Source organism: Halichoerus grypus, chromosome 8, assembly GCF_964656455.1.
Source record: "Halichoerus grypus chromosome 8, mHalGry1.hap1.1, whole genome shotgun sequence".
NCBI classification, from domain to species: Eukaryota; Metazoa; Chordata; class Mammalia; order Carnivora; family Phocidae; genus Halichoerus; species Halichoerus grypus.
Genome location: NC_135719.1, coordinates 140,444,309 through 140,469,890, shown reverse-complemented (window position 1 = coordinate 140,469,890; position 25,582 = coordinate 140,444,309). Strand labels below are relative to the sequence as shown.

At 54.4% G+C, this 25,582-nt stretch overlaps 1 protein-coding gene across 2 annotated transcripts in view; it reads right to left on the bottom strand.

The window, feature by feature from the left end:
* Positions 1–25,582, bottom strand: part of RIN3 (Ras and Rab interactor 3) — a 123,582-nt gene that overhangs the window by 7,039 nt on the left and 90,961 nt on the right. For both annotated transcript variants that reach the window (XM_036071562.2, XM_036071560.2), the window contains 3 exons: positions 22,079–23,650; positions 19,841–20,149; positions 4,245–4,376 (listed from right to left, as the gene is read on the bottom strand). In XM_036071562.2, coding sequence (XP_035927455.1) covers positions 4,245–4,376; positions 19,841–20,149; positions 22,079–23,650 — 2,013 coding nt within the window. The remainder of the gene's footprint in view (positions 1–4,244; positions 4,377–19,840; positions 20,150–22,078; positions 23,651–25,582) is intronic.

The following is a 25,582-nucleotide window of genomic DNA, read 5'->3' as shown; positions in this document are numbered from 1 at the left end:
ATGAAGAAAACTCACGACCCCTATTAAGATATTTGTACAGCATGGCCAGCCGTCAGTTAGGGTGCAGAAGGGACGTGGGCAAAGATGTGCAGGAGGGTGCTTCTAGGAGAGGTTTGGATTTTGAGCCGGCTCCAGCCAGGTGCCCAGAGCTGCCTGGGTCTCCCCGTCTAGCTTTTAATTGCCCAGAGTGGTGGGAGCTGCAGAGAGAGGCTAGAAGGGGGCCTGGGTCCCATCTGCCCAGCCTTCAGGCCCCCTCTACTTCTAGGAAGTCCCTGATCTTCCATGCCTGATAAGCCCGTTGCAAAGTGGGACCCGATCACTGGTCTTTTACCAAATTAGCAGCACTCGGAACCAGCTGAAAGAACATGAAGGTCTCAGAGGGCACAGAATCAGACTGTCGAATGCAGAATGCTGGAGCGCCCAGTCAGCTTGAAAACCTCAAATCTAGCCCAGCACATGCACTTTCCCAAGCCAGAGAAGTTAAGTGACTTGTCCAAGGTCTCCAGCCAACTGGAGGCAGAACCGGGACGGAAATTCTGCCTGCAAACCGCTCTTCTTATTACACCTGTGTTCGTTCTGTTAGAATGGAGCAACTGAAGTTCTCTTGAGTGAGGACTCCCCGAGGGCCGGCCCTTGCCCCAGGCATCTCTGAGCTCCTCAGAGCACCAAAGGCAGGGGCTCTGCGTCCCTTTACCCTCTAGGCAGCCTCTTCTTCTTAACCGAGCCTCAGGGGCTTTGGGGATGGAGCACCCTCTGTGCCACCAGCCTGCTAGGACAGGAGGCAAAGCTGGGGAAACTCAGGAACATTGTCCCCCCCCCCCCCCGCCCCGCTGTACCTTGTGCTCTGTCCTTCCGCCCCTAAGCCCAGATACTTCTAGATGGAGATCTGCTAGCTGTCAGACTTGACGGGTGGAAGCCCCTGCCCAAGCTAGAGACCCCCACGTCCTCTCACTACCGGGGGGCCAACACCTGTGAGGCCGGGCCTGTTCTGGGTGCTGTGACTTCCCACTTTGGCTCTCAGGGTACGAACAGAGAGAGGTGCAGGGAGGCCTCCTGGTTTGTGCTCCATGATATAAAGTATGTCCTCTGGCCCTCAGAGCTGCCATGGGCAGCATCTGTCACCGCTAAGGCTGAGGATGGAGTGGCGGGGGGGGGGGGGGAGGGGGGCAGGGCTGTGGGGAGGGGCCATGTGCAGCGCCTTGCAAGACACTGCCCTGCCCACATCTTTACTCCCAGCAAACACCTCGTGGATTCCTTAGAAATCTTCCCATGGGGCCAGAGGCTGACTCCTTGAGTTTCAAAGAGGCTGCAGTGTATTCAGGCAGCCTTGGCTCAGAAACCGTGAGCTAAGACCTTTACATATTTACTTGTACTTGGCTTGTCTCAAAAATGCTCAACATAGGCCAGACCAGACCAGCACTCCTGCCTGAAGGACCTTGGCTTTCCCACGCAAACCCTGTGTAGGCTTCAGGGACAGGAAGAAGATCCTGGGAGGCCATGGCAGGATGGGGGTGGGGAGTGCAGGTCCATAAGGAGAGGGTAGTTGGGCCAAGGATGTCCCTGCCCTGTCCCTGCTCATCACTGTACCTGGCCCGGAGCCTCATTTGGCCACAACAATTCAGGCTGAGGATGGAGTAGGAGTCACCGTGGCCAGGACGTGGCAGACCACCGCTGGGAACAAGCCAGCCAGGACCATGGCAGAGCCCCACGGTCTTGCTCCACCCCTCAAAGGGCTTTTGTGGACATTATCTCTAAGACCCTACAACAACCTATGGGGGTTGAGGACAGTCCCTTAACAGGATTTGTTAGTGATTTCTTCCCAGGGAGATCGGCAGCCGTGCCCACTGTGGAAAATTTGAAAAATCAGGAAAAAAGTAAAGAGAAGGCACTCTCTGCTCTGTGCTCTGGGCCTTCCATGGTTGTCTGAGCCATGTCCTGCCCCACTGCGCTATCCCACTAGCCTACTTCATTTCTTCTCAACATCCATCAGATGTGAAATATTTTCATTTGCTTATATGTTTAACTTATTTAAAGTCTGACATCCTCTCTCCACCAACTGGAATGAAGTTTCACAAGAAAGGACACCTGTTGTTACCTGGCATAAATTAGAAGCTCAGGCAATCTCTGTTGAATGAATGAGTATATGGCCTTTTCCCAGGTAACTACTGAGTCTAAGTGCTTTTCTTATTGATTTATAAGAACTTTTTACATATTCAGGCTATTAATTTTTGGTGTGCTAGTTTGTAGAACACTTTTCTCTGGTTTACTGTTAGTATCTTATTCTATTATGGTAATTTCTGACACATAAAGGTTTTGCCCTTTAGAGGTTATGTGTATGGTAGCCAGACGACAACAGCTAATATTCCTGCTGAGAGCTCTGGGCAGGCTGCTATACTACTCAGGGGCTAGTCCTAGGAAATAGGGTGCTCAGGATTTGGGGCAGGAAGCCAATTCTGCTCACAGCCCCCTGACCCTCCTTGCCTCCCATTCCCTTCTATTTTTTCCCCTTAGACTGTGGGAGACAGATCACTGTTGTCTGGAGGCCTCTGCCCACCCCTTCAGCCTTGTGGTGCTTCCATGTGCATGCTCAGGGCTGGATAAATCAAGGAGGAAGGCTCATGAAGGCCTGAGGTAGAGGCTCCAAAGTGTGGGGTTCAGAATGAAGCATTCATTCATTCTCATGAGAATATAAGCCTTGCCTGCCTTGTCCTGCATTGTAGCCCAAGTGCCTGGCACACAGTAGGGACTCACTGAGTAGCTACTGAATGGATAGATGAATGGGTGGGTAGATGGATATATGGGTGGGTAGCTATGTGGGGAGATGGATGGATGGATGGATGGTTGAAAGGGTGGATGGATGGGTGGGTGGGTAGGTATATGGGTAGATGGATGGATGGCTGGGTGGGTGAGTGGGTGGATAGGTGGGTGGATGGATGGATGGATGGATGGATGGATGGATGGTTGAAAGGGTGGATGGATGGGTGGGTGGGTAGGTATACGGGTAGATGGATGGATGGGTGGGTGGGTGAGTGGATGGATAGGTGGGTTGATGGATGGATGGATGGATGGAGAGATAGATGGGTGGATGGGTGATGCATGGGTGGAGACGGATGGATGGATGGATGGATACCCTGGGCAGCAGATAATAACTGCTGAAGGAAGCCTGGCTTCCACTGATTTCCTACATTCTCTGGAAGACAAGTTGTTCTAGCTGCAGAAAATTTTTAACTAACGAGGAGAAAAAAATAGTTCCAGAGGTCCCAGAGCCCAGTCAGAGTTCTACGTGACAACAAACTTCAAGGCTTTACACTCTCCCCTCAGTTTCCAAGAACTCACAGAACCAGCCTCGTCACACTATCACCCCAGAGACTGATACATGCTAAAAATGCAAACAGATGCAAAGAAGACCAGCTTATCTCAAGAACCACAAGGCTCAAAGGGGACACTTGAGCCCTGAGAGTCTCACTCCGTCCTTTGGGGCTGACATCTCAGAGGACAACTCGGGGCCTCCTCGGGGCTGAGATCTGGGGGGGCCATAGCTCAGGGATTCTGGGTGGAGGCATGGCCAAGGCTAAGTGGGTGGGGGGAAGTGGTGGGAAGGACGAAAGGGGAAGGGAAACTGACTGTGGGGTGGAGCAAACCACACCTCTGTCATCATCCTATTGGGGAGAGCAGTGCTTCTTGTCCATAGCATCAAGCTTCTCTTGCTAACAGGGGACCTGGCCAGGGCTGACCGAGCAGGGGGCTGACAGTTCCCAGGACCACCCCTGGCTAAGAACGGATCATTATTCCTCGCTCAGACTCCTTCCCATACGTCTGCCCACTGCGCCAGCCTTATCTTTTGTGCTGTTCCCTCTGTGAAGTAATGCCTTTCCCACTTCTTGAACTGGCTGGCTCCTAGCCATCCTTCAGTGCTCAGCTCAGGGGTCACCTCCTCCTGGAAGTCTTCCCTAACTGCACAGCCTGGGCAATGTGCTCCCATCCGCTCTGGGCTTCTCATCATTCCAACATTTGTCAAGCAGTGGTGACAGGGTCTCTCTATTGGCCCAGCTCCCCTTCTAGTCCGTGAGCCCCCCCGCAGAACAGGGCCTACGTCGGACCCTGAGTCTTGTCCGCAGGGCTCAGTGGAATCTGGCATCCAGGAAGCGCTTATTGGGCTATGCAGTGTGCCCCGGGTGTGGCTGAGGCCGGTGGCATGCATCGGGCCCCAGTGGCCCAGAGCCAGGCCCCGGCTGGTGACTCACCCTCCCCCAGCTGCAGGGCAGGGTCCATGAGCTCCATCATGTACTCCACGTTGAGGAGCATCTCCGTGAGGTTGCTTCGGGCCAGCACGTACATGAGCACGGGCAAGAAGTCGTCTGCCCCGTAGGGCTTCCCTGGGAGGAGAAAGGATACAGAGGACGGTGAGCATGAGGTTCTCAGTGTGAGCCGTTCCCTGCCCCGGGGAAGAGCACAGTGGTTTGCTGGGTGGGGGATGGTCACCCCTGTAAGAGGAACCTTGCCACTTTCTTGTGACTCAGGACAGGGGAGACCTGGGATCAGCCTTTTCAGGAAGGTATGAGACACGGTCCAGGTTTAGGAAGAAGGAACCGAGAGAGACACCCTCCCCTGGAGTGGGCAGGAGCCAACCCCCCCACTCTTCCCCAGCTCTTTCCCCTCAATGCCCCTTGCTACTTTTTTTTTTTTTAAGATTTTATTTTTAAGTGATCTCTACACCCAATGTGGGGCTTGAACTCAAAACCCTGAGATCAAGCCTCACACGCTCCAGCAACTGATCCAGCCAGGTGCCCCTGCCCCTCCTTGCTGCTTATTTGACAGTCAAGTTCACATTACACTGATTCACGGAGCCACCCAGAAACAGTTGTCTTTCTTTTTTTTTTTTTTTTAAAGATTTTATTTATTTATTTGACAGAGAGAGAGGGAACACAAGCAGGGGGAGTGGGAGAGGGAGAAACAGACTTCCCGCTGAGCCGGGAGCCCGATGTGGGACTCGATCCCAGGACTCCAGGATCATGACCTGAGCCGAAGGCAGTCGCTTAACCAACTGAGCCACCCAGGCGCCCCGAAACAGCTGTCTTTCTAATAGTGATGTATTCTGGGAAGTTTCCCTGTCCCTTTTAACCACACATCTCCCTCTCCACCTGCAAAACAGAAAGCCCTCCCTCAACCAGTACTATGTGGTTGGAAATTCTACCATTCAACCTTCACTCTATTGGGTTAAGCAGGGCCCTTTCCTGAGGGGTTCTTTTAAAATGTAAATACCTCTGAAAGGAATAACCCATCACAGGGCACCTGGGTGGCTCAGTCGGTGAAGCATCTGCCTTCAGCTCAGGTCATGATCCCGGGGTCCTGGGATGGAGCCCCACGTGGGCTCAGTGGGGAGCCTTCTTCTCCCTCTCCCCACCTCCTGCTTGTGTTCTCTTTCTCTCAAATAAATAAATACTTAAAAAAAAAAAAAGGAATAACCCATCACTTCTGCTTTTGTAGGAGACGTTCACATGGCTTAGAGCATTCTGACAGTCATAGATGCCTTGGGGAAGAGAGGAGGGTGGCCGGTGAGCCTAAGAGATGCCTTCCCAGTGTGGCTCTGGGCTGGCTCTGGAGACTGACTGTTTGGCAACATAAAGTCAAAGGCTTGCCATGGAAGGGAAGAATTCCTACAAGGACAGAATCCCCTGGGGTCCCTCAGTTGACATCTTGGCATGCCTCTGAGTGCACTGGGGGGAAGGAAAGCTTGGCTGAGCAGCTTTGCATGGTGGAGAATGGCCAAATGGGGTCCCCAGACTCAGCTGGAGGTGACTGTGCCTTTAGGGCCGCAAACTTAGCCTTGAGTTTCCCGGTGGCCAAAGTGAAGAGGAAAACAATCAGTTACATCCTTCTCATTGTCCGCGAGAAGAAAACACACCAGTTTCTCAGGGGCACCAAGTCATTTCTCTAATGCTTAGGGCTAATAGAGACATTTCCCCTGTGGCTTCATGAGGGAGACACGATCGATCGGCAAGTTCCTTTGGCACACGTGGGGGCTTAAGTTGACTTCACGATTTTCATTGTGTTGCCTCGAGATGCCGCTCGGGGGGAAGCGCTCCCGGCACAGAAGCGTGAATTTTATAGTTCACCCTGCAGGCTCTCCTCCAGTCCTTGTAACTATTATGTGAACTAGGCGTTGTTTTGCCCATGCTGAGGAAAAAGCCCTGAGGATGATGAAGGCACAAGAGAGGATCGAAGTCACACCAAGCTGCAGGTACCTAAGAGGAGAATCAACTCCGTTTTGTGTAGATCACTGGTGGGGGCGTGTGTGAAGAGCAGTCTGGGCTGTGTCCTAACGTCTACAGAATGTGAGCTGCAAAACCCGGTGGAAAGTGCTCCCAGTGAGTGGTCAGAACGGCTTGGCCATGGCCCACCTGATCGTTCATTCACTCATTCATTCATTCACTCACTCATTCATTCATCCATCCATTCATCCATCCACACATTCATTCACTCATTCACTTAAACCCTCTTACTAACCACCCTATTCTTTGGGTGTTACCTGCCCAGGTAATAAGATCTGAGTTTTCTGGATTCTGGTGAGGACCAGAACAATGCAAGTAAGAGAAACAGTGTGAAAGGGTTTTGAAAGGAGTAGGCGAGCTCCATGTTGAATTTAGCAGCTCCTCCAGTGGCATTTGGTCTTGCTGCCTGAGCCCGGACAGGTAGGCACCCTCACGGGGCGCTGGGTCACCCCTGAGGGGTGCGATCGAGCACCGCTTCAGTGGGTTCCACGTGTCCACGCCTCTCCAGCACAGGCCAGGCCAGCCCCTCCTCCCGCGTCCTCCGTGGCCCACCCCCATACAGCTGCTGGCACCGCGGGGGGCCTCCGATCATGTCTGTTCAAGGGGTGCCCCTTCTGCTCACAGCTCATCCTTGCTTGGTTTCCCAGAGAACAGTGTGCCTCGTGGCCTGCTTCCTGGCCGCACTCAGCTCCTACATCTGCAAAATGGGGCCAGCAACACCAACCCTGATGGCCTTTCAGGGTTTTCAAGAGAATAAGATGAGAAAGTACAAATGCATTCCGTACCTGTAAAGCGCTATGGAAAAGGGAGCTATTACTCACATCTCTGTTCTGCTTTCTCAAGTGGCCTCAGTTTTTCCATTGTGAAATAAACAGGCTGGAGGGGTTGGGAACACACAGCCCTGAAAAGCAGAGTCAGACCCCGAGCATGAGCCTCGGCGCACTTCTTACCAGCTGTGTGACCTGGGGCTAATCGCTTTACCTCTCTGAGCCCGTATTTCTAGTCATGCATGATGTGACACAGATCCCACGACATGCTGTGGGATTTTGGTGAGAATTCTATATGAAGATTTACCCAGACTGCTCCCACATGCTCCCATGGAAAATGCCTGCTAAAAAACATCCGTATTTTCCATTCCAGTTCTGTGTTCTGAGGCTCTCTGCTTATTTGTTTCAAGGTTCCTGTCCCTACCCTGCACCAAATGAGTCTGTTTTAAAGAAAGAAAGCTTTGCCCCAAACCTTTATAAGCCTGAGACACAAATTAAGGGTTCTCGGGGCAAGATTTTGTGCCGAGAGTTGTTCTTCATGTTGATAATTTAATTGTTAGAATCCTGGCCCACAGGAGATTCTTCTCTTGTTTGAGTTATGCGTTGGGAACTGATGGGACATAGTCCTGTGGCTTTCGGAGTGAGCCTATAACTCACGCGCTGGCTGAGAGCTCATTGAATTTCACTAGGCCTCTAGAACACCAATTTCTTCTTGCTGTTGTGTTAATAACTCACCAAGGAATACAATCAGGCAAGCTAATGTGCTTTTGAGCAGTGGTTTGCCACCAGCGCGGCGTTGCCCTTCAGGGGTCACTGGGCCGTGTCTGGAGTCACTGTTTGGTTGTCACATTAGAACAGGGGTGTTATGGGCCCCAAGGCCAGGGATGCTGCTGAGCAGCCTATGATGCCTGGGACAGCCCTCCATCCTAAAGATGTATTCAGCCCCAGACATCTACAGTTCCAAGGGCAAGAAGCTCCGCTTGAGGGGACAGTGACTTTCAGCAAGAAGGAGGGTCCAGCTCTGGCCCTAGTTTGGGACTCAGAGGCCCTCTGGACTGTGGCTCTGTGCCTCGTGGGGATGCACAGTCATTCCTTCTTCTCCCCATGCTCTTCCTGAGAATCCTGGCCGACGTTCAGGAAGGGCTTTGGGCCCATCTCCTTGGTTTGCACACATTCTGTTCAGCTACCCCGCTGCTGGGCTCCCGTGGTCCCACGACTGTCCCTCCAACTACCCGTGAACATCCCCTCTTTGTCCCTGCAGTACACAGCGGCAGGGCACAGCAAAGGTGAGCAGGAAGCTGAGCTCCCACCACGGTTCCCCGGCTCCGGTGGATCTCTACAGAGACCCTCCAGTCCTTCCCACACCAGGCCCAAGCCAAGTGTTTCATCGTTTCCTAAAAACCAGCCCTTGCTGGGAACCTTCCCAATTCTGTCAAGCAGCCCCCGCCCCCAGTCCCAGGATGCAAGGCCTGGAAGTACCCCCTTCCTCTGGGGCTCTCTGTTCCCTGTGGCCAGGCAGGCCAGAGCCCCAGGGGAGTCTGCCTTCTGACTGCTTCCTGCACTCACCCTTGGCTTTTTCCAGCCCTACTCCCCTAAGCCTGCCCTCCCAGCAGGGTCTCTGTCCTTTGATCCATTCTGTCCACTAACTCATCTCCTGGGAGTACGACTCTGATCATGCTGTTTCTCAAGAACCATCAATGGCTCCCCACTGCTTAGAGAATCAAGTCCAGACCTCTTCGCCTGACGTTTAAGGCCTTCCCCAGTTGCACCCATAAACACCTGTCCAACATGATTGACTCTACTCTCTTCCAGCCACACCATCTAGTCAATGGCCTCAGAATGGGTCACCTGCCTTCCAGGCCTTTGGGATTGGCCACAGTCACCTGGCTGGCATGGCTTCTCCTTGCCTTCCACAGGCCTGAGCCTTCCATCTCCCACCCAGCACCAACATTTGTGGGACACTCTAAAAATGCAAAGCATATTTTATAAACATTTTATCAATGAATTCCTAAAACAACTCTGTAGGGTGGATTAGATTCATTGTGCCCAGTTTACAGATGAGGGAAGTGAGCCCCAGGGAAGGTAAGCTACTTGCCTAAGGTCACATGGCTAGGATGCGGTGAACCAGGACTTGAATCCGACTTTTTCTTACCCAGGATCCCATGTTCCTGCTACTTCAACATTCTTCCTTCACGTTCCACCTCCTCCACGAAGCCCTCCTGGGCTGCCGTTGCTACTGGTGCTTATTCTACACTCTACTTTCCACCTTCCAACTCAGAACGACATTCTGCCTTCATCACCTTCCCACATAACATTCCTCCGTGCTGAATCATGGGCCTTTCCCTGAACTCCAAAGGTACTTTCAATCCTTGTGCCTTTGCACACGTAGTTCCCTCTGCCGGGGACATCCCCCCCTTCTGCCCCAACTTCCCCTTACAAACTTCTCCTTGCCCTCTCTCACATCCACAGGCTCAGCTGGACACTTCTGGCTCCAGCTTCCAAACACCTTGACTAGTTCAGAGCCCTTTTCCTTGGACTGTGAGCACCCCGAGGGCAGGGGACGGAGGCTGGGTGAGCTCAGGCAAGTCTCTTAACCTCTCTGAGCCTCTGCCGCATCACTGCCTTTCTAGTCCCCAGCACAGGGCTTGGGATGTTAGACATTAACAACGGACTGAACTGAGCCACGCGTGTGTTCCCCCTGGCATCCACTCTGTCCTGCCCGGGGCTGGGGCCATGGTCAAGGAGACTAGGATCCACTGTGGGTCTTGGACAGTGGTGTGCTGGGAAATGCCCAACAACTGGCTCTCCGAAGGAAAAAATAAGCTCTGATTTGCAGGGCTTGCCAATGCCTATGGTCTAAATATTTCCACAGTGGCCCATTTCAAGCTACCAGTGCGAACATGGAGGGGGAGAAAAGCACACGATTAGCTCTCGTGACATGACCACCGGACTCAGCACACCAACGGCCTTGGATTCACCAAGCCCCATCTCACCGCGAGCAAACAGAGGTCCAGAGAAATTTCCTCAAAGCCCCGCAGCTGGAGTCCCAGTAGCGGAGGTGTGATGAGAGTCTGGGTCTCTCCTCCCTGATGTAGGTGAGAAATGTCCCCATGGGCTCACGGGCTCTCTGACCTGATAGCGACTTGCGGACAAACAGAAGCTTCGAGCATTGTTGCAATGCACCGGCTCCTCCCTGATATTCCAGGGGGAGTGAGGGCCGCCTTCTCCTTCCCGTGAAGCCGGGAGCCCGAGGCATGAGCTCAGCCCTGTGGACAGCAGGCACCAGGCAGGCCACTGAGATGCGGGGGCACCGTCCCAAAACGACTGTCCTGGGCTCGGGACGCCTGGCTCTCATGGACCAGAGACCAGGTCCGTCAGGCCGTGCTCCAAAAGCCCTACGGGGCTGTAGCCGGCACGTCCTGCTTTCTTTTTGGCCAGAATTGCATCTGTTTTCCATCTGGAGGCATGGCGGGGGTGCTGATCACACTTTTAAGAGCTGGCCGGGCGCCTTATGCCTCTTTCATTGGTGGGCAGGTTTTGGAGGAGAGTTCTGATAAAAAAAAATGAGCTGAATGTGCTCGCTGGGGTCACGCGGGGCGCGAGGAGCACTGCATTAGGAGGCCCCCAACTCTGCCAGCTTCGTGATCTGGAGCCACTCACTCTGAGCCTCAGTGGTCTCATCTGAAAACTGGGAGTAATAATAAAACTCACTCAGACCATCCCGCGGGGTTGTGGTGAGCATCAAGTGAGCGGCTGGATTAAAAATTAGGTTTTGTCATCTAGGAAGAATTACCTAAAAAGAGGAGTCGGCATATGTTTCTGGAAAGGGCTAAGTAGTAGTGATTTTTTTTTTTTTTTTGAGGGCCACTCCATCTCCATCCCAACTACTCAACTTGGCGGTTGTAACAAAAGCAGCAACACACACCGTATAAGTGAGTGGATGAGGCTGTTTCAATGAGTTTATTTACAAAATCAAGGTGCGGGGGCAGAGTTGGCCCACAGGCCGTAGTTTGCAGACTCCTGATCTAGATAGAGGAAAGGTGTATCCTCTTACTGTAATTGCCCCTCCAAATCTATTGATTGGGCTCTTATTGAAAGCGGCGGCTGATGCAACAGTCCTGGGGCAGACAAGGCTCATGACTGTGGTGTGCTTTGGTTCTTATCCTCCTCTGGGATTCCCACTTAGAGCCACTTCCTTCCTCCAGGATGTATTAACCGAAGACCCCCACTTCCCACCAATCAGGTTAGTGCCCTCATGATGGGTTTCCCCTGCCCTGTCACTGCATAATGGAAAAACAAATACTTTCCATTAACTCAGAGGGGCCTCCCCAGACCTCCCAACGCAGAACGGAGAGCTCCTCTGATACCCCCCAGCCCCTTCACCTGGTCTGATTCAGCCCGCCTGCTAGCAGGTTTCAGCATCTGATGACATAGTTTAGACTTCTGTCTTCTGATTTATTACCTGCCTGTCTTCACCAGAATGAAAGCTTTGTAAGGGCACGGGCCCCCCTCATGTGCACCATTCCTATGCAGTCCTTCCCCAGTGCCCGGCAAGCAGTTGGTGTTTAATAAATATATCTGCTAAGTGAATTTGTGGATATCATCTGTCACCCTGCATGACTGACACTTGCTTCGCTCTGTGGTCCCACTCAAATTGTGACCATCTTAAAAACAGGGACTTGGGGGGACGCCTGGGTGGCTCAGTCAGTTAAGCATCTGCCTTCGGCTCAGGTCATGGTCCCAGGGTCCTGGGATCGAGCCCCACATCTGGCTCCTTGCTCAGCGGGGAGCCTGCTTCTCCCTCTGCCGGCCACTCCCCCTGCTTGTGCTCTCTCTCTCTCTCTCTGACAAAGAAATAAAATTAAAAAAACAACAACAACAAAATAACAGGGACTGGATTTTCCTGTTGACATCCCTGTTGTCCAGAAAGGTTAGTCGGGACTGTTGAATGAATGCATTTATTCGCTAGAAACACAGGATGGGAGGAAGTCGAGAGCATCGATAACAGGAGGTTTTCAATGTAGGTTTCCAGCTCGAGCCTTTCATGCGGGGCTATTTTATACAGAACTTGGCTTCTCTGGTTGATTCCCAGTGGGGGCAGCAGGGCTGGCCTGAAAATGGCCCCCAGCTAGGCTTGTGGCCTCTAGAGAGCTCTCTGCAACCAGATTGCACCCCACTGGTCTGGTCTGACCTCCTGGCAGTGCGGTTGGAAGGGCTGGAGCCCACGGAGCAGGGACGATTGGGTGGAGCACCCCCCTTGCAGTGTGTGGCTGGCATGAAGTGAGAAGCCAGCCATCCACCCCAGAGCCCCCCAGAGCTACCCTCGTGGGTCATTTGGGCTGTCTGCAGATGCTGCCCGAGCGTCAGTTCTGCTTTGAGCAACACCGCATCCCGGAGGAAATCACTCCAGCTCCCCAGGTTCCTCTTTGGGGAGCTCAGCCTACAAGCCAGTCCAGCCCCATGGGCCATGGGCTTGGAGCCCTGCAGCCAAAAGTCCCAGCCTGGCTGGAAAAGGCATGAGGCCGCCTGTGACTTGGGTCTGACTTCCCTGAGGTCAGCTCTGCCCCCGGATGCCCCGGAGAGGCAGGACAGCACAGGGGTTCAGCCCAGTACCTGGATCCAAGTCCCAGCTCTATACCACTCCCCGGCACGGGTATGACCCTGAGTGTGCTGCCCGATCTCGCTGAACCTCAGTTTCCTTGACTATACAATGGGGACAATAGCGTCCACACCTGGTTAAGTGGTTGGGAGGATTCAGTGACAAGACAGATGGAAAGAGATGAACATGGTGTCTGCCAGGCTCCTGGCATGTGAGAAATGTCCGACATGGCCTGATTCGAGACAGGAGGGTAACGGGTCTCCTTATCCTCAGAGCACGACATCTCAGAGGCCCTGAACCCTATTTTGGGTGTGGGGTATAAAAGCAAGATTATGCGGGGTGCCTGGCTGGCTCAGTCAGTTAAGTGTCTGACTCCTGATTTTGGCTCATGATCTCAGGCTAGTGAGATCGAGCCCCATGTTGGGCTCTGCTTGGGATTCTCCCTCCCTCTCCCTCTATCCCTTCCTCTGCACATGTTCTCTCTTTCTCTCTCTCAAATAAATAAATAAATATTAAAAAAAAAAAAAGGCAAGATTATGCTTTGCTTCCAGGCCTGGCCCTTATGTTCTCTCTCTCTCTGTCACCTGGATGTCAATGCCCAGGAGGATTTACAAAGCCTCCCCCAGCCTGGATCCCTGAATGACTATATGGAGCAGAGCCCAGCCCCACCCCCACACTCCTGCATTCGACTAGACTGACATGAGTGAGAAACAAACTTTTACTGGATGAGACTGCAGGGTTTATCTGTTAGAGCAGCAAGTATTTTCCTTAACTAATTATCTCCTTATCTACTTATCTATAGCTATTTCAAAAAGAGCAGAAAGAAATCCACCAAAATACTAATTGTCTTTTTCAACAATAAACATTAGTGACTTCTGTCATCAGCAATCAGGTTAGACTTTTTTAACACAGATTTTTTAAAAAACCAACAGCCTGACCTCCCTCTCCGTCCTCCTGACCCCTGGTCAGTGTCTCAGGCCCCTCGGGGTCCGTCCTCCACCCATTCAACTCCCAGCCTCTGCCCCCACCTGAACCAGAAGCAGATTCCCAGCTGGCTCTGTGGAGTCTGCCAGGAAGGTGAATGGCGAGGGGGCCCCGGGGGGGTCCAGGACCCTGAGCCCACCAATCTGGCCCTCAATCTAACCACCTGCCTGCTGGGCCCCCTCTCTCCCGAGTCAGGAGCCAGGTTCCCTCTCGTCAAGTGTAGCATCATGGTGTTTATACCAATTCTCGAAGGCACAGAATAAAGGCAGCCCGTTGGCCCTCACTGCCCTCCTCCCATTGCCTGCCCTTTATCAAAAGAAGGTTCTTTATGTTCTTTTAGAAAGAACCCCACATGTGTACCCACCACACTCCTCCTTCCTTCTTCCCTCTTGCATTTTCGGGAGGGGTTCCCAGGCTTGACTCTATTTCTCCCCAACAGCAGGGCCAGCCCTGAACGTCTGCTCTTGGACACTGAGAACGTGGGAATGACTTGTCTGTGAAAGCAGCGGGAGAAACGATTCTAGAAGTTCTGCCTGCTCTCCCCCAGCCTCACGAAGTCCGTGAGCAACCAAGCCTGTCTGCTCCTTGCTGCAGGAGGGAGGGCCAAGCTCCCCCAAGGCCACCTGTCTCCGCAAACAGCCACAAACACCCGCGCTGCCTGCCACAGGCCCCTGAACCTGCTACCGTGGAGGAGGCACCCGATGGGGCTTCAGGAACCCTGAGAACTGGGTAGTCATAAAAGCACAGGCTTTGGAGGGAGGAAATCCTTTTGTCTCCTGGGCACAGAGAGCATCCGCCCTTCGGGGAAAGACGGCCCAGCCAGTGAACTCAGGCCTGGGTCTCCGAGCTGAGTGCTTTGCTTAGTGCTCCAGCAGGGCTTGCCAGCAGCTGGGCCACGGGGACACCACAGGCTGCTTTCGCCAGCGTCACGTAATGGCTCAGAGGCATGCAGGTGGAGCATCTTCCCTGGAAAGAAGGGGGTCGTGGGGGTGGGAGTGGGAGGGAAGGGCTGTTTTCTGCTTTAGGTGGGTCAGTGGTAGAGGGAGGCAGGACCCAAGCCCGAGTTCTGCCTCTCCACGGGGGCGCGGATAGCTCCCAGGGCTGCTGGTCTGCGGACCACACTTTGAGCAGCAAGTCACTGGAAGCGTCTGGCAGAAGGGAGGTGTGAGCTGAAGGCCTGGGGTAGAGGGCCTGGCCCTGAGATCGCCGAACGTCAAAGTCAGACGAGAATTTAAGAGTCAGTCGGGATCGGGCTGAAAATGCATAACCTCAAACTAATCACACGGAAACATCTGACAAACACAAAATGAGGAACTTTCATCAAAAAGAACCAAAGGTGGGCGGTGGGAGGGAAACCTGTATTCCTTCAAGATAGCAACGTCATAAAAAACAAAAGCCGTGCGGGCGCCTGGGGGCCTCAGTGGTTAAGCGTCTGCCTTCGGCTCAGGTCATGGTCCCGGGGTCCTGGGATGGAGCCCCGCACCGGGCTTCCTGCTCCGCGGGGAGCCTGCTTCTCCCTCTCCCACTCCCCCTGCTTGTGTTCCCTCTCTCGCTGTTTCTCTCTCTCTGTCAAATAAATAAATAAAATCTTCAAAAAAAAAAAAAAAGGCGTGGAAATGTTTCAGATTAAAGGAAGTAAAAGACACCTGACAACTAATTGCAACACCTGACCCGCGCCTGTTCCTCGAACGAGAGGAGGAAAACACCAGCAAGACCCTTATTATCTCCAGTGACAGCCTGGAATACAGATGGCGGCTTGGGTAAAAATATCGTATCAACGTCAGCTTACAAAGTGGACAACGTTCCTGGGGTTATGCAAGAGCATATCCCTATTCTTAGAAAAGTGTTTAGGGGTAAAGAGCCCAGACGCATGTCACGCACCCTCAGACAATTCAGGAAAAAAACATCATGTATGCACAGAGTGTGTAAATGATAAAGCAAATGAAACAAGATATTAACAATCCACAAAGGGTATGTGGATGTTCCTACTTTAATGCAGTATTTCTATTCTTAAAGTTTGTGAAGTCTGAAGTTATTTCCAAATGGAAGGTTTAAAAGCTAAAATACTCATTTACGGGCACGCCTGGGTGGCTCAGTCGGTTAAGCGTCCAACTCTTGGTTTCGGCTCTGGTCGTGATCTCGGGGTCATGAGATCGAGCCCTGTGCTGGGTTCCACGCTGGGTGTGGTGCCTGCTTACGATTCTGTCTCTCTCCCACTGCCTATGCCCCTCCCTACCCTCTCACTCAATTAATTAATTAAAAGCTAAAATATTTAGCAGCAGAATGGGTTATTTCAAACAAAATCCCATGTGGAATTCCATGTGTCAAACAGGGACAGGCAGGGGTGTGGCCCAGCCTGTGTTGTGTCCCTATGGTGGCCCCAGGGGTACCTCTGGGAACCCAGCATGGAAACCGCTGAGTGGTGGGGAGGCAGCCGTTCCCGCATGCTCCCATGTTAGACACTCACACACATTTTGGTTGCATCTGATCCTCGAAACAGCCCTGAGAGGCATTCCCAGGCCCATTTTGAGAAAACCAAGGTGGAGGAGATTCGCACCCCCTTGGGGGCCTCCACCGACCAGATGTTTTCTATGTGCTCTCCCACCTCCTGATGAGCAGGTCTTATCCCATTTTACACACCTGCGGAGGCCCCGTGAGATTCATGTCCAAGGCTACAGCACTGAAGCTGAGGTTCAAGCCCCGGTCTGTGAAGGAGCCCCAAGGCCCCTGCTCTTCTTGGCCAAAGCTGCTTCCTCACAGGTGAAGAAGTTGAGGCTCCGAGTTGGGCATTCCCAGCCTGCTCATGGCAGCGGTGAGATGGGAAGTCCTTGGACTCACAGTCCAGTGCTCCCCCAGCAGTGGGAGGGGAACACAGTGTCCCTTGATGAGACACCCATCTGTTCCCAGTGGGGAATCTTCCCACTGAGCCCTGGCCCCGGCCTGAATTTCTGGGCTGGCTTCTGAATCAGCAGAGAGAGTCCAGCCTCCCTCCCTCCTGCAAGGACAGGGAAACTCTGAGCCCCCTTGTTCATCTCTGTTCTTTCCTGGTCTTCGCTTGTGCACATCCGCTCTAGGACTGCCTTGCCTTCCTTTCCTCTCCCTCAAAATTAGCCATTCCCTCCCCTATTCCCTGCTTTCTGCTAAGTTTTTAATAAGTCAATTCACCATCAGCAAGAATCATGGTGTTTGAAGTCACTACCAAGGGACTGGGTGTTTAAAAGAACTGCAGGGGCGCCCGGGTGGCTCAGTCGGTTAAGCATCTTGACTCCTGGTTTTGGTTTACGGTCCTGGGATCAAGCCCCGTGTTGGGCTCTGTGCTCAGTGCGGAATCTGCTTGAGACTCTCTCTCCTTTTCCCTTTGCCCCTGCCCCCACTCACACACACAATCTCTATCCCTCTCTCTCTCAAACAAATAAATTAAAAAAAAAAAAAAAATTGCAGGAAGCCCAAGGCTTCTGAGTAAACTAGTACTTACTGAGAATGGAATTGTCCTTTTAGGCCCCAAACTGTCTCCCTGATAATGCCTCAGGGTCCGTGGAGCCCTTGGCCCAGCACGGCCCCAGAAGAAAAGATTCCCCCAATTAGAAGTTCAGATAGGGAAGGTAAGTGTCCAGATTAAGTCCAGCCGCTGGGCTAGATGCAAATTTGCAGACTCAATTAAATCTCACAATAGCCCCATAAGGTGGGTATGGCTGTGCCCATTTAAGGGGGAAACTGAGGCTCCCTGCACCTAAGTAACCAGAATACAGTCACATAGCTGGGAAGGAAACCTGGATCTTTCCCTTCCACATCCCTCTGAGGTCCCCGGCCAGCCCGTTTGATGTCTCTCTCAGGCTGCTTGCAGCAAAGGGTCCCTTGGGGCTCTGTCTCTTGTCTGGCTCGATCTAGCTGCTCCCTCACCGCACTGTGCAGGACGTCCCGAGCTCCCCCAACCCAGCTGCTGCAGATCTGGCTTGCCTCTCGCTCTCAGGTCTGGAAAGGTCCTGGCCAGCCCTTTGCCACACCACCATAGGGTCTTAACCTTGAGCTTCCCGCTGCTGCTGGGAGGCATGCCGGATGTTGCCCCAGGGCTCCACACCCCTGGGACTGAGTGTGTCGTGAGAGCTTGGGGTTCTGCAGGCTGCTTGAGGCCCCTCATCTTACTTCCTTAGGGGTTTTTAAGGAATATACTTGGCAGTGGAGTTCACATGCTGGACGGCTCTCTGGGGTCCAGACGGCATAAGACCCTAGGTCACAAAGCCTTACATCCGCCCCATGATAACGAAATCTCCACTTCCCCACCCCATCTCCCCTACAAGGCTCTCTCTCCCAATCCATTTCCAACATTCTGCTAAACGGTGATTGGGGAGTTCTAACTTAACATGGGATCTGCTTTCAGGGAACAATGCTCCTTCTAAGACTGCAATCGGATACAGGTCAGCTTAACCCAAAAGAGTGACTCCAACCTGGAATTGTGGCCAGTACCAGGCCTGTGAGGGAGCTTTCCTGGGGGAGGGGGCCTTGCACCATCCCTCAATTGCTTTTTCCTGGCCTGTGGTCAGACAGGCCTGCTCTTCTCCAAGTCAGACGGAGAGAATCCCTTGCCTAAAACAGCCAGCACTGGTTGGGCCTGCCATGTACTTGCATTGAGGTTGACGTTTTACATACGTTGCTTCTAATATTCACAAGTGACTAGTATGGCTTCTGAACCATTAGGGGTCTGAGTGTCCCTTTTGTAAACAGCTTCTTTAGGTGAGGAAACTGGCCTTTAAGGGGTTAAGTAAATCATTCGAGGTCACACAGATAGTGATAGATCAGGAACTGAAACCCAAGTCTGTGTGGCGACAGACGTCACAATCCTTCCACTCCCCATCACCACCGCTGCCACGTACAGTCACACAGGTTGCTCACCAAACAAGGGCATCCCGCTGAAGAGGTGATCGGGGCATGAAATCCAGCCACCATTCTGTTCACTAAGGTGTGCACCATGGTGCAGTCGTGCCTGTCCTTGTCTGCCTAGAGGAGCCCTGTGGTAAACGGATTATCAACGGTCCCAGTGATTCCCTTCCCTACATCCGTGCCCCTTGCGATGTTAATTCGCAGCTCTTCCCATCAAGCAAGGTTAGTTCCTTGCCCCTTGAATCTGGGCTGGTCTTGTGAGTAAAAACACCAGTGAAATATGTCCGAGTGTCATTGTGCCAAGTCAAACCCAGGCCTGAGGAGGCCTTCCGGGCTTCGCTTGCCCTCTTGGACCCCAACCATGGGTATAGGCCCGGGCTAACCTGCTGGAGAAAGAGAAATATGTGGCTCCGCAGCCGGCTCCTGGCCAGTCAACCGCCAGGCAACCACCCAACACACGAGCAAGGCCCTCCTAGCCCAGCCTGCCTCCAAACAAGCCCCTCCGGCCGCGGCCCCCCGAGCCAGCCCAGGCAAGCTCAGGCGCAGACAAGCTCAGGCGTGCCTGCCCGGATCAGCGTCACTGCCACGCCGACAGGGGAGCAACAATCAATGCGGACGGATTTGACTGGAGCTGGAGCGGCTGTTACGCGTTGAAGTGTTTCCCTCTGAAATTCATAAGTTGAAGTCCGAACCCTCGGTTCCTGGGCATGTGACCTTATTTGGAAATAGGGTCATTGCAGATGTTATCAGTTAAGATGAGGTCATACTGAAGTAGGGAGGGGGTTCCTAATTCAATATGCCTGAGGGCCACAAAAAATTGGGAAGTTTGGACACACACACACACACACACAGGGAGAATGCCCCGGTGTTGCCACAAGCCAAGGAACTCCCAGAAGCTGGGAGAGAGGCCTTCCCTCGAGCCTTCTGAGGGAGTATGACCCTGTGACACCTTGATCTCCCACTTCCAGCCTCCAGAAGTGTCAGACGATCGATGTGTGTTGTTCCAAACACCTGCTTTGGGGTACTTTGTTACACCAGCCCTCAGACACTAATAGAGAACCTTCTCCGAATCAACACGAACGCGCAGTGTGCTTGGCCTTCCTCCAGTGTGGAAGCTAATCACGGCCCTCCACCTGATCCCCAGGTAACCCCAGAGAGGTGTGCAGGAATTCCACCCCACCATGCCCCGTCCTGCCCCAACAGGCCTCGGAACCTGGAAAGCCTTCTCTAGTGCCTTCCAAGGGCTCCGGAGTCCTTGCTGGGGAGGGGTCACAGGCCCATATGATATTGCTGTTCCTAGAGAGAGCCCCTAGCCCAGCCTCCTCCGGCTGCCCGCCTACCTGGGTTGCCGAGGGCCATGGAGTCGTAGATGAGCTTACAGGTCTTGAGCAGGATGGCGATCTTCTTCTCGGGCGAGTAGGCCTTGTGCATGCTGGTGAACTTCTGCAGGATCTTCTCCATGACGGGCACCTCCGGCACGCTGGTAGTCACACCCAGGTCCGTGGTGGTGGTGGCCAGGATCACCAGCTGGTTCTCCTTGAGCTGCTGCAGCGAGCCATCCTTGCTGTGGATCTCATGCAGGCACGAATTGATGGCTTCTTTCAAGGGCTTTAACACACACTTGTACAAGGCCGACTCCACAATGGCTTCTGTAGGGGGGCAAGAGCGGGAGGGTGAGGAACCCAGGCACCCAGCTTTGGTGCCCAACAGTGTGGTTGTCCCCATCTCCCGGTCCCCGGAAGGATATCCTCAGTGCCCCAGTAGCTACACCTCGTAGTCCTGACACAGGAGGCCCTGCAGTACATTCAGCAGACAGCCACGCACGAAGACGCGGGTACAGGAGTCCTCTGGGACTGAAACATTGCGTCCTAATGCTTTTCACAGGGCCTGGAACTGATGAGAGTCTCACAGGGCTGCCTACCAATGCATAACTTCAAAGGGCACTATTTACATGGTGGTTGTGCAGTATACAACCTGTGCAGTTGTACATGTAGGGCCCGGGTGCCCAGTAAATGTTTGGTAGAATGATTCTTGATGTCTCTCTTTGAATTCTCAAATCCACTTGCCTCGAGGCTCAAGAATACAGTATATCCAGAATCTGCCTTCTCACCACTTCCACGGCCACCACCTTGACCTGGGCTGCCATCATCTTTTCCTTGAGTTATATGAGTAGTCTCTTGCCCTGGCCCCTTTTCATCTATTCTCAGCACCCCAACCAGCATAATCCTGTTATGGCATGTTTGATTATGACATTCATAATCCAATGTGCCCAGAATTCTCCAGTGGCTCCCATCTCATGCACAGTAGAAGCCAGAGTCTTCCCCATGGCTTATAAGGCCCCCCCTTGTAGTCTGTTTTCACTTATCACCTTGCCTGCTCCCCTGTGTTCATGCTGCTCCAGCCACCCTGGCCTCCTTGCTGCTCTGTTCCTGCCTCAGGGCCTTTGCACCTGCTATTCCCGTTGCCTGGAGAAGTCACTCCACAGCTATATACATGACCTCTTCCTTCGTTGTTCAAATGTCATCTTATCTGAGAGGCATCCCGATCGGCTAGTGGAACGGGATTTAGTCGGCTTCGATCACACGGCAACTCTGCAACCCACATGCCATTATCCCCACTCTACAGACGGACTAACTCAGGCTCTGATGGTGTGGGCCTCAGCTACGTGGGCATGAACAAGAATGTGAACCCATGTCTACCTGACACCATGGCAATACTTGTCCACTTTGGTTGACAGTAGGGAAATGTTCTTGGGAAGTCTTTTTGGCTCTATTCCATCCCCAGGGCAGGGCACAAGTGCTGTCCCTATAGGGACACCTGAGCTGCCCTATCCCTGGGGGGGTAAGGGAGGGGCCCATGCTCCCGTGGTTGAGTCTCAGTAGAGATCCAGATAGCGTTCCCCTGCCACACAGGCCTGGGCTCGGCCCACATCTGGGTTTGGTGCCGGCCCTCCCTGTCCCGGGTCCTCATCCTACCGCCTCCTTCTTCCCCTTGGCTTCTCCAGCCTCTGCAACAGGAGGACATGTGGCTGCCCTCGTCTGCCTCAGCCCACCCCCACCCATCCTTCCAGGCCCGTAGCCTGACCCCACTGCCCTCAGAGCCTCTGCAGCGAGAGGTGCGGTGACCCGAAGGCAGGGACTCGCGGTTAGTGTCCCCAGTGCCTCTGGCTCCGTGACCTTGGCCAAGTCCTTCCCCCCGACAGGTCCTGTTTCCTCATCTCCAAAGGGAGGGGGCTGCAGCCTGTGCCCTCCAGGGGGCCTGCATCTCTGAGAGCCCCAGGAGCTGCAGAGACCGCTCCGGCCCTCCGCAACCACGCACGGTGGTTGGTACTTCTTTTACCTCTAATTGCTCCCTGCGAAGTGTCTCCCTAATGGAATCAGTAGCATCCTGGGCAGGAGGGGTCGGGGAGGTCCGGCCGGCCTCGCCTGGGGCTGAGGTTCCTCCACCATCTAACTGGCACAGGGGAGAACTCGGAAGTAAGCGGCCGCACAGCAGAGGGGTTCAGTTCGTGGGAAAGGGGGGGGACTTCTGGAAATCACCCCTCCCTCCTGCCCACTCCCCCCGGGCCCCAGACTGACCCAGCTCGTCCTCGGCGTGCAGGGCGGGGTCCACCAGGGCCTTGAGCTCGGTGCTCTGCAGCAGGTAGCTCTTGAGCTGGGTCATCATGGTGCGGATCTCCTGAAGCATCTCCGTGCTGGAGGTCTGGCGCGCCATCATCTCCAAGCTGTACACCTTGTAGTCCTGCACCAGGTTGCCGAAGTACGAGGCCTTGTCCTGCGCCAGCTCCACCACCCTCTTGGACAGCTTGCGGTTGTTGGAGAGGAGCGCGTGGAAGACATTGGTGAAGCTCACGAAGCTCAGACGGTGGCGCGCCTTGCCCAGGATCACCGAGGACTTCTTCTTCCCCCCGGGGCCGCTCAGCTGCTCCAGCTCCTCTTCCGTGCTGCTCGTTGAGTAGGAGTCCTGGTCTGTGGCCGAGGCGGGCACTCCCAAGCTGTCCGAGAGGGAGGCCAGGGAGCCCTTGAACTCTGCCGTGCTCTGGGGCCGGGTGCCGGACGGGGCGTGCGGGCTCTGGGGCCTGGCTTGGGAGGCAGGGCTCTGGCCTTCTTTGGGTGGACCGGGCATGGGTTTCTCGGGGGCTCCCTCCTTCGTGGACGACTCGGTGCTCTCCAAGGGGCTTGGAAGGCCTGAGGCCAGCTGTCGGGAGATCCGTTTCCTCCTGGGGGGCGGGATTGGGGGTTGTCGGATCTTCCTCGGCGGCTCTGGCAGGCTGCCCGGCTCACTGGCTCTGGCCGCTGCTTCCTGACCTTGCTCTGTTGTCCTCTGAGGCCTGTCCCCAGGACTGTCTGAGGTCCCCTGGGGAGGCAGGCTGAGCGGGGATGCCCTGGAAAGACCTAGCTGGTCCCCCTCTGCAGGCATCCCCCTGTCCACTTTCCCTGCGCTCTGGTCCTCCAGGGAGACCTTCTCAGAGATGCGGCGTCTGGGAGGAGCAGCAGGGAAGTTCTTCTTCCCTGGGACTGGAGGGGCAGGGGTCTGCGGCAAGGGGCCAGGAGATGCCCCTGGCTTCATCTCTTCCTCCCTGAGGGGGCCCAGGCCTGTGGGCCGTGAAAGCCTCTCACAGGCTGCCATGGGTGGCTGGCTTGGATGGTCGGGGGGGCCTGGGGCATGGGGTGCTAGGTGGGGGGCGGACGCTGGGGGTGCGGGAGGAAGGGCCTCTGGAGGCAGGGGAGCAGCCACTGGGGGGGAACTGGGCAAAGGACAGGCCAGAACAGGAGAGGGGGGTGGAGGAGGCCGGAGCGGGCCAGAGGGTTGGAGCAGGGGTGCTGGGGGAGGGGGTGCTGGGCGGCGAGGGGCCCACTTGGAGGTGGGTGAGGTAGCAAAGGAGGTGGGAGGCAGCGGGCGCGAGGGGCAGCTTCCAGGGGGTGGCTGGTCGGCAGGCAGGGCACTGCTGCCACAGTCCTCGATGAAAATCGGATTCACAAACCACAGGCGGTCATTTCCTACGGACAGCTCAATTTCACACGAGCAGTTCTCGTAATGGGCGCTGGACCTGAGGCTGGAGGCTGGGGGTGCTCCCGGGGCTGGGTCTCTTGGGGGCTCCGCGGGGCTCCCACCACCTCGCCGGGGGTTCAGTGAGGAGTCCCAGAAGCCTGTAGAGACAAGAGAGGGAGAGGCTGATCAGTCCCCAAGCCAGGTTCCCTGCTGCCTGCCCGGCAGGGTGGTGGGGGTGGGGGTGGGGCTGGTGATTGTGGGAGGGGCGGGGGCAGGGCTGTGACCAGCGTTTGCTTCACTGCTCTGAGGGTTATTTCCCCTCTCAGGCTGCTTTAAACCTCTCCCACCACTTCCTGCCTCGAGAGGGGAAGCCCCGTTTGATCGTCTGGGGCTCTGCGGGGGTGGGGCTGGGACCCATGGTGACAGGGTCAGCTCTAGCTCTGCCCCTTGGCACATGAGAGCTCACCAGGAGGGCACCGATGGCTTGGGGGGGTGGCAGTCACGTGTTGGGGGGACAGAAGGCAAGGGGTTCTGCAGCTGATCGTCTGGATGCCCTGGGGCAGGTGACTTGACCTTTCCAGGCCCCCGTCTCTGGTCATCTCTAGAATGGGGATCCCCACAGGGAAAGGTGCTTTGGACCTGTTTTGGCCACCACGGTGGCTGTGTGCAGGAGGAACGAAGTATGCATCGTGGCCGGTGAGCTCAGACCTGACCATCCAAATGGGGAACACCGGCCCCACTGCAGAGTGCCTTGGACTGTCAATCTCTGTGTTAAAATAGGCAAATGTCCCATGCCTCCCGTGTGTGTGTGTGTGTGTGTGTGTGTGTGTGTGTGTGTGTGGTAAAGGGGGGTGGGTCAGAAAGTGGGGTAGGAGGACCCTGCACTGCTGGCTCTCGGTTCTAGCACAGACTTTTCTCCTGACCCATCCCTCACAGACAGCCCAAGGCTGTGGCCACCAATGCAGGCCTCTCCCTCTCCAGACAAGCTTGGTCAGCGCCAGGCTTGTTCTGGGTAAGGGCCATGGGACATCCCAGCTGAAAGGGCACAGGTGGTTGGCTAGCTCAGGAATTCTTGAGCTCCTGACCTCTGGGTACCAAGTACTATTGAGGAGCTGATGGCAGCTCAGGATCCTCCAAAAAGGGCGCAAAGTTTTGCGAATCACTTCTTTTTTCTTTTTCTTTTTTAAAGATTGTATTTATTTATTTGACACAGAGAGAGATCACAAGTAGGCAGAGTGGTTGGTAGAGGGAGAGGGAGAAGCAGGCTCCCTGCCGTGCAAGGAGCCCGACGCAGGGCTCGATCCCAGGACCCTGGGATCATGACCTGAGCCGAAGGCAGATGTTTAACCGACTGAGCCACCCAGGCGCCCTTGCGAATCATTTTAGACGGTGTATAGGCCACCCTGGGCTCACTCCAGCAGTTCCTCCTGGAGAGCAGCAGGGACACCAGTCTCCTCAGCTTGTTAATTTTAGAGACTGATAGTGCAGAGTCCCTTGTTAACCATGGGGCCAGGCCTCCAGCCTCTCATCCCGAGCTCCTTACTTCTGGGAGGGATTCGTCACTAAGAAAACTGCCAAAAATAACGTCAGGAACAAACACGCATTGGATTCTGACTGTGTGGGCAACTTGCTTTACGTGGGTCATCTCATCGACCCCTGACCACAGACCTTTGGTGTAAATCCTAGTATTGTCCCCAGAGGACATGAAGATTAGAGACCCAGACAGATTAAACAACCTGCCCAAGGTCACAGGCTGGCGAGTGGAGGAACCGGGATTTGAACCCGGTTCTAAAACCTGTGTGCTCAGCCCCCAGGTTCTGTGTCTTCCTTCATAGGAACTTGCAACACTTCCCATCTGAGTTGCTTTCCCAGGGTCGGAGTGACAGCGTGGTGTGCGCCCCAGAACTGGGGATGTTGTAAGAACACCATAGGCTCTAGACGTTGAAAGAAAGGGAACATCACAAGATGGTCGACAGCAGCCACTGTGTGCCTGCCCTGAGACAGGCACTCCCAGAGATGGGGGCCTTTTCCACCTTGCTGGCCATGGGTGGCAACTTCAGTCACGGGGAGCGGGGTATAATCCAGGACAA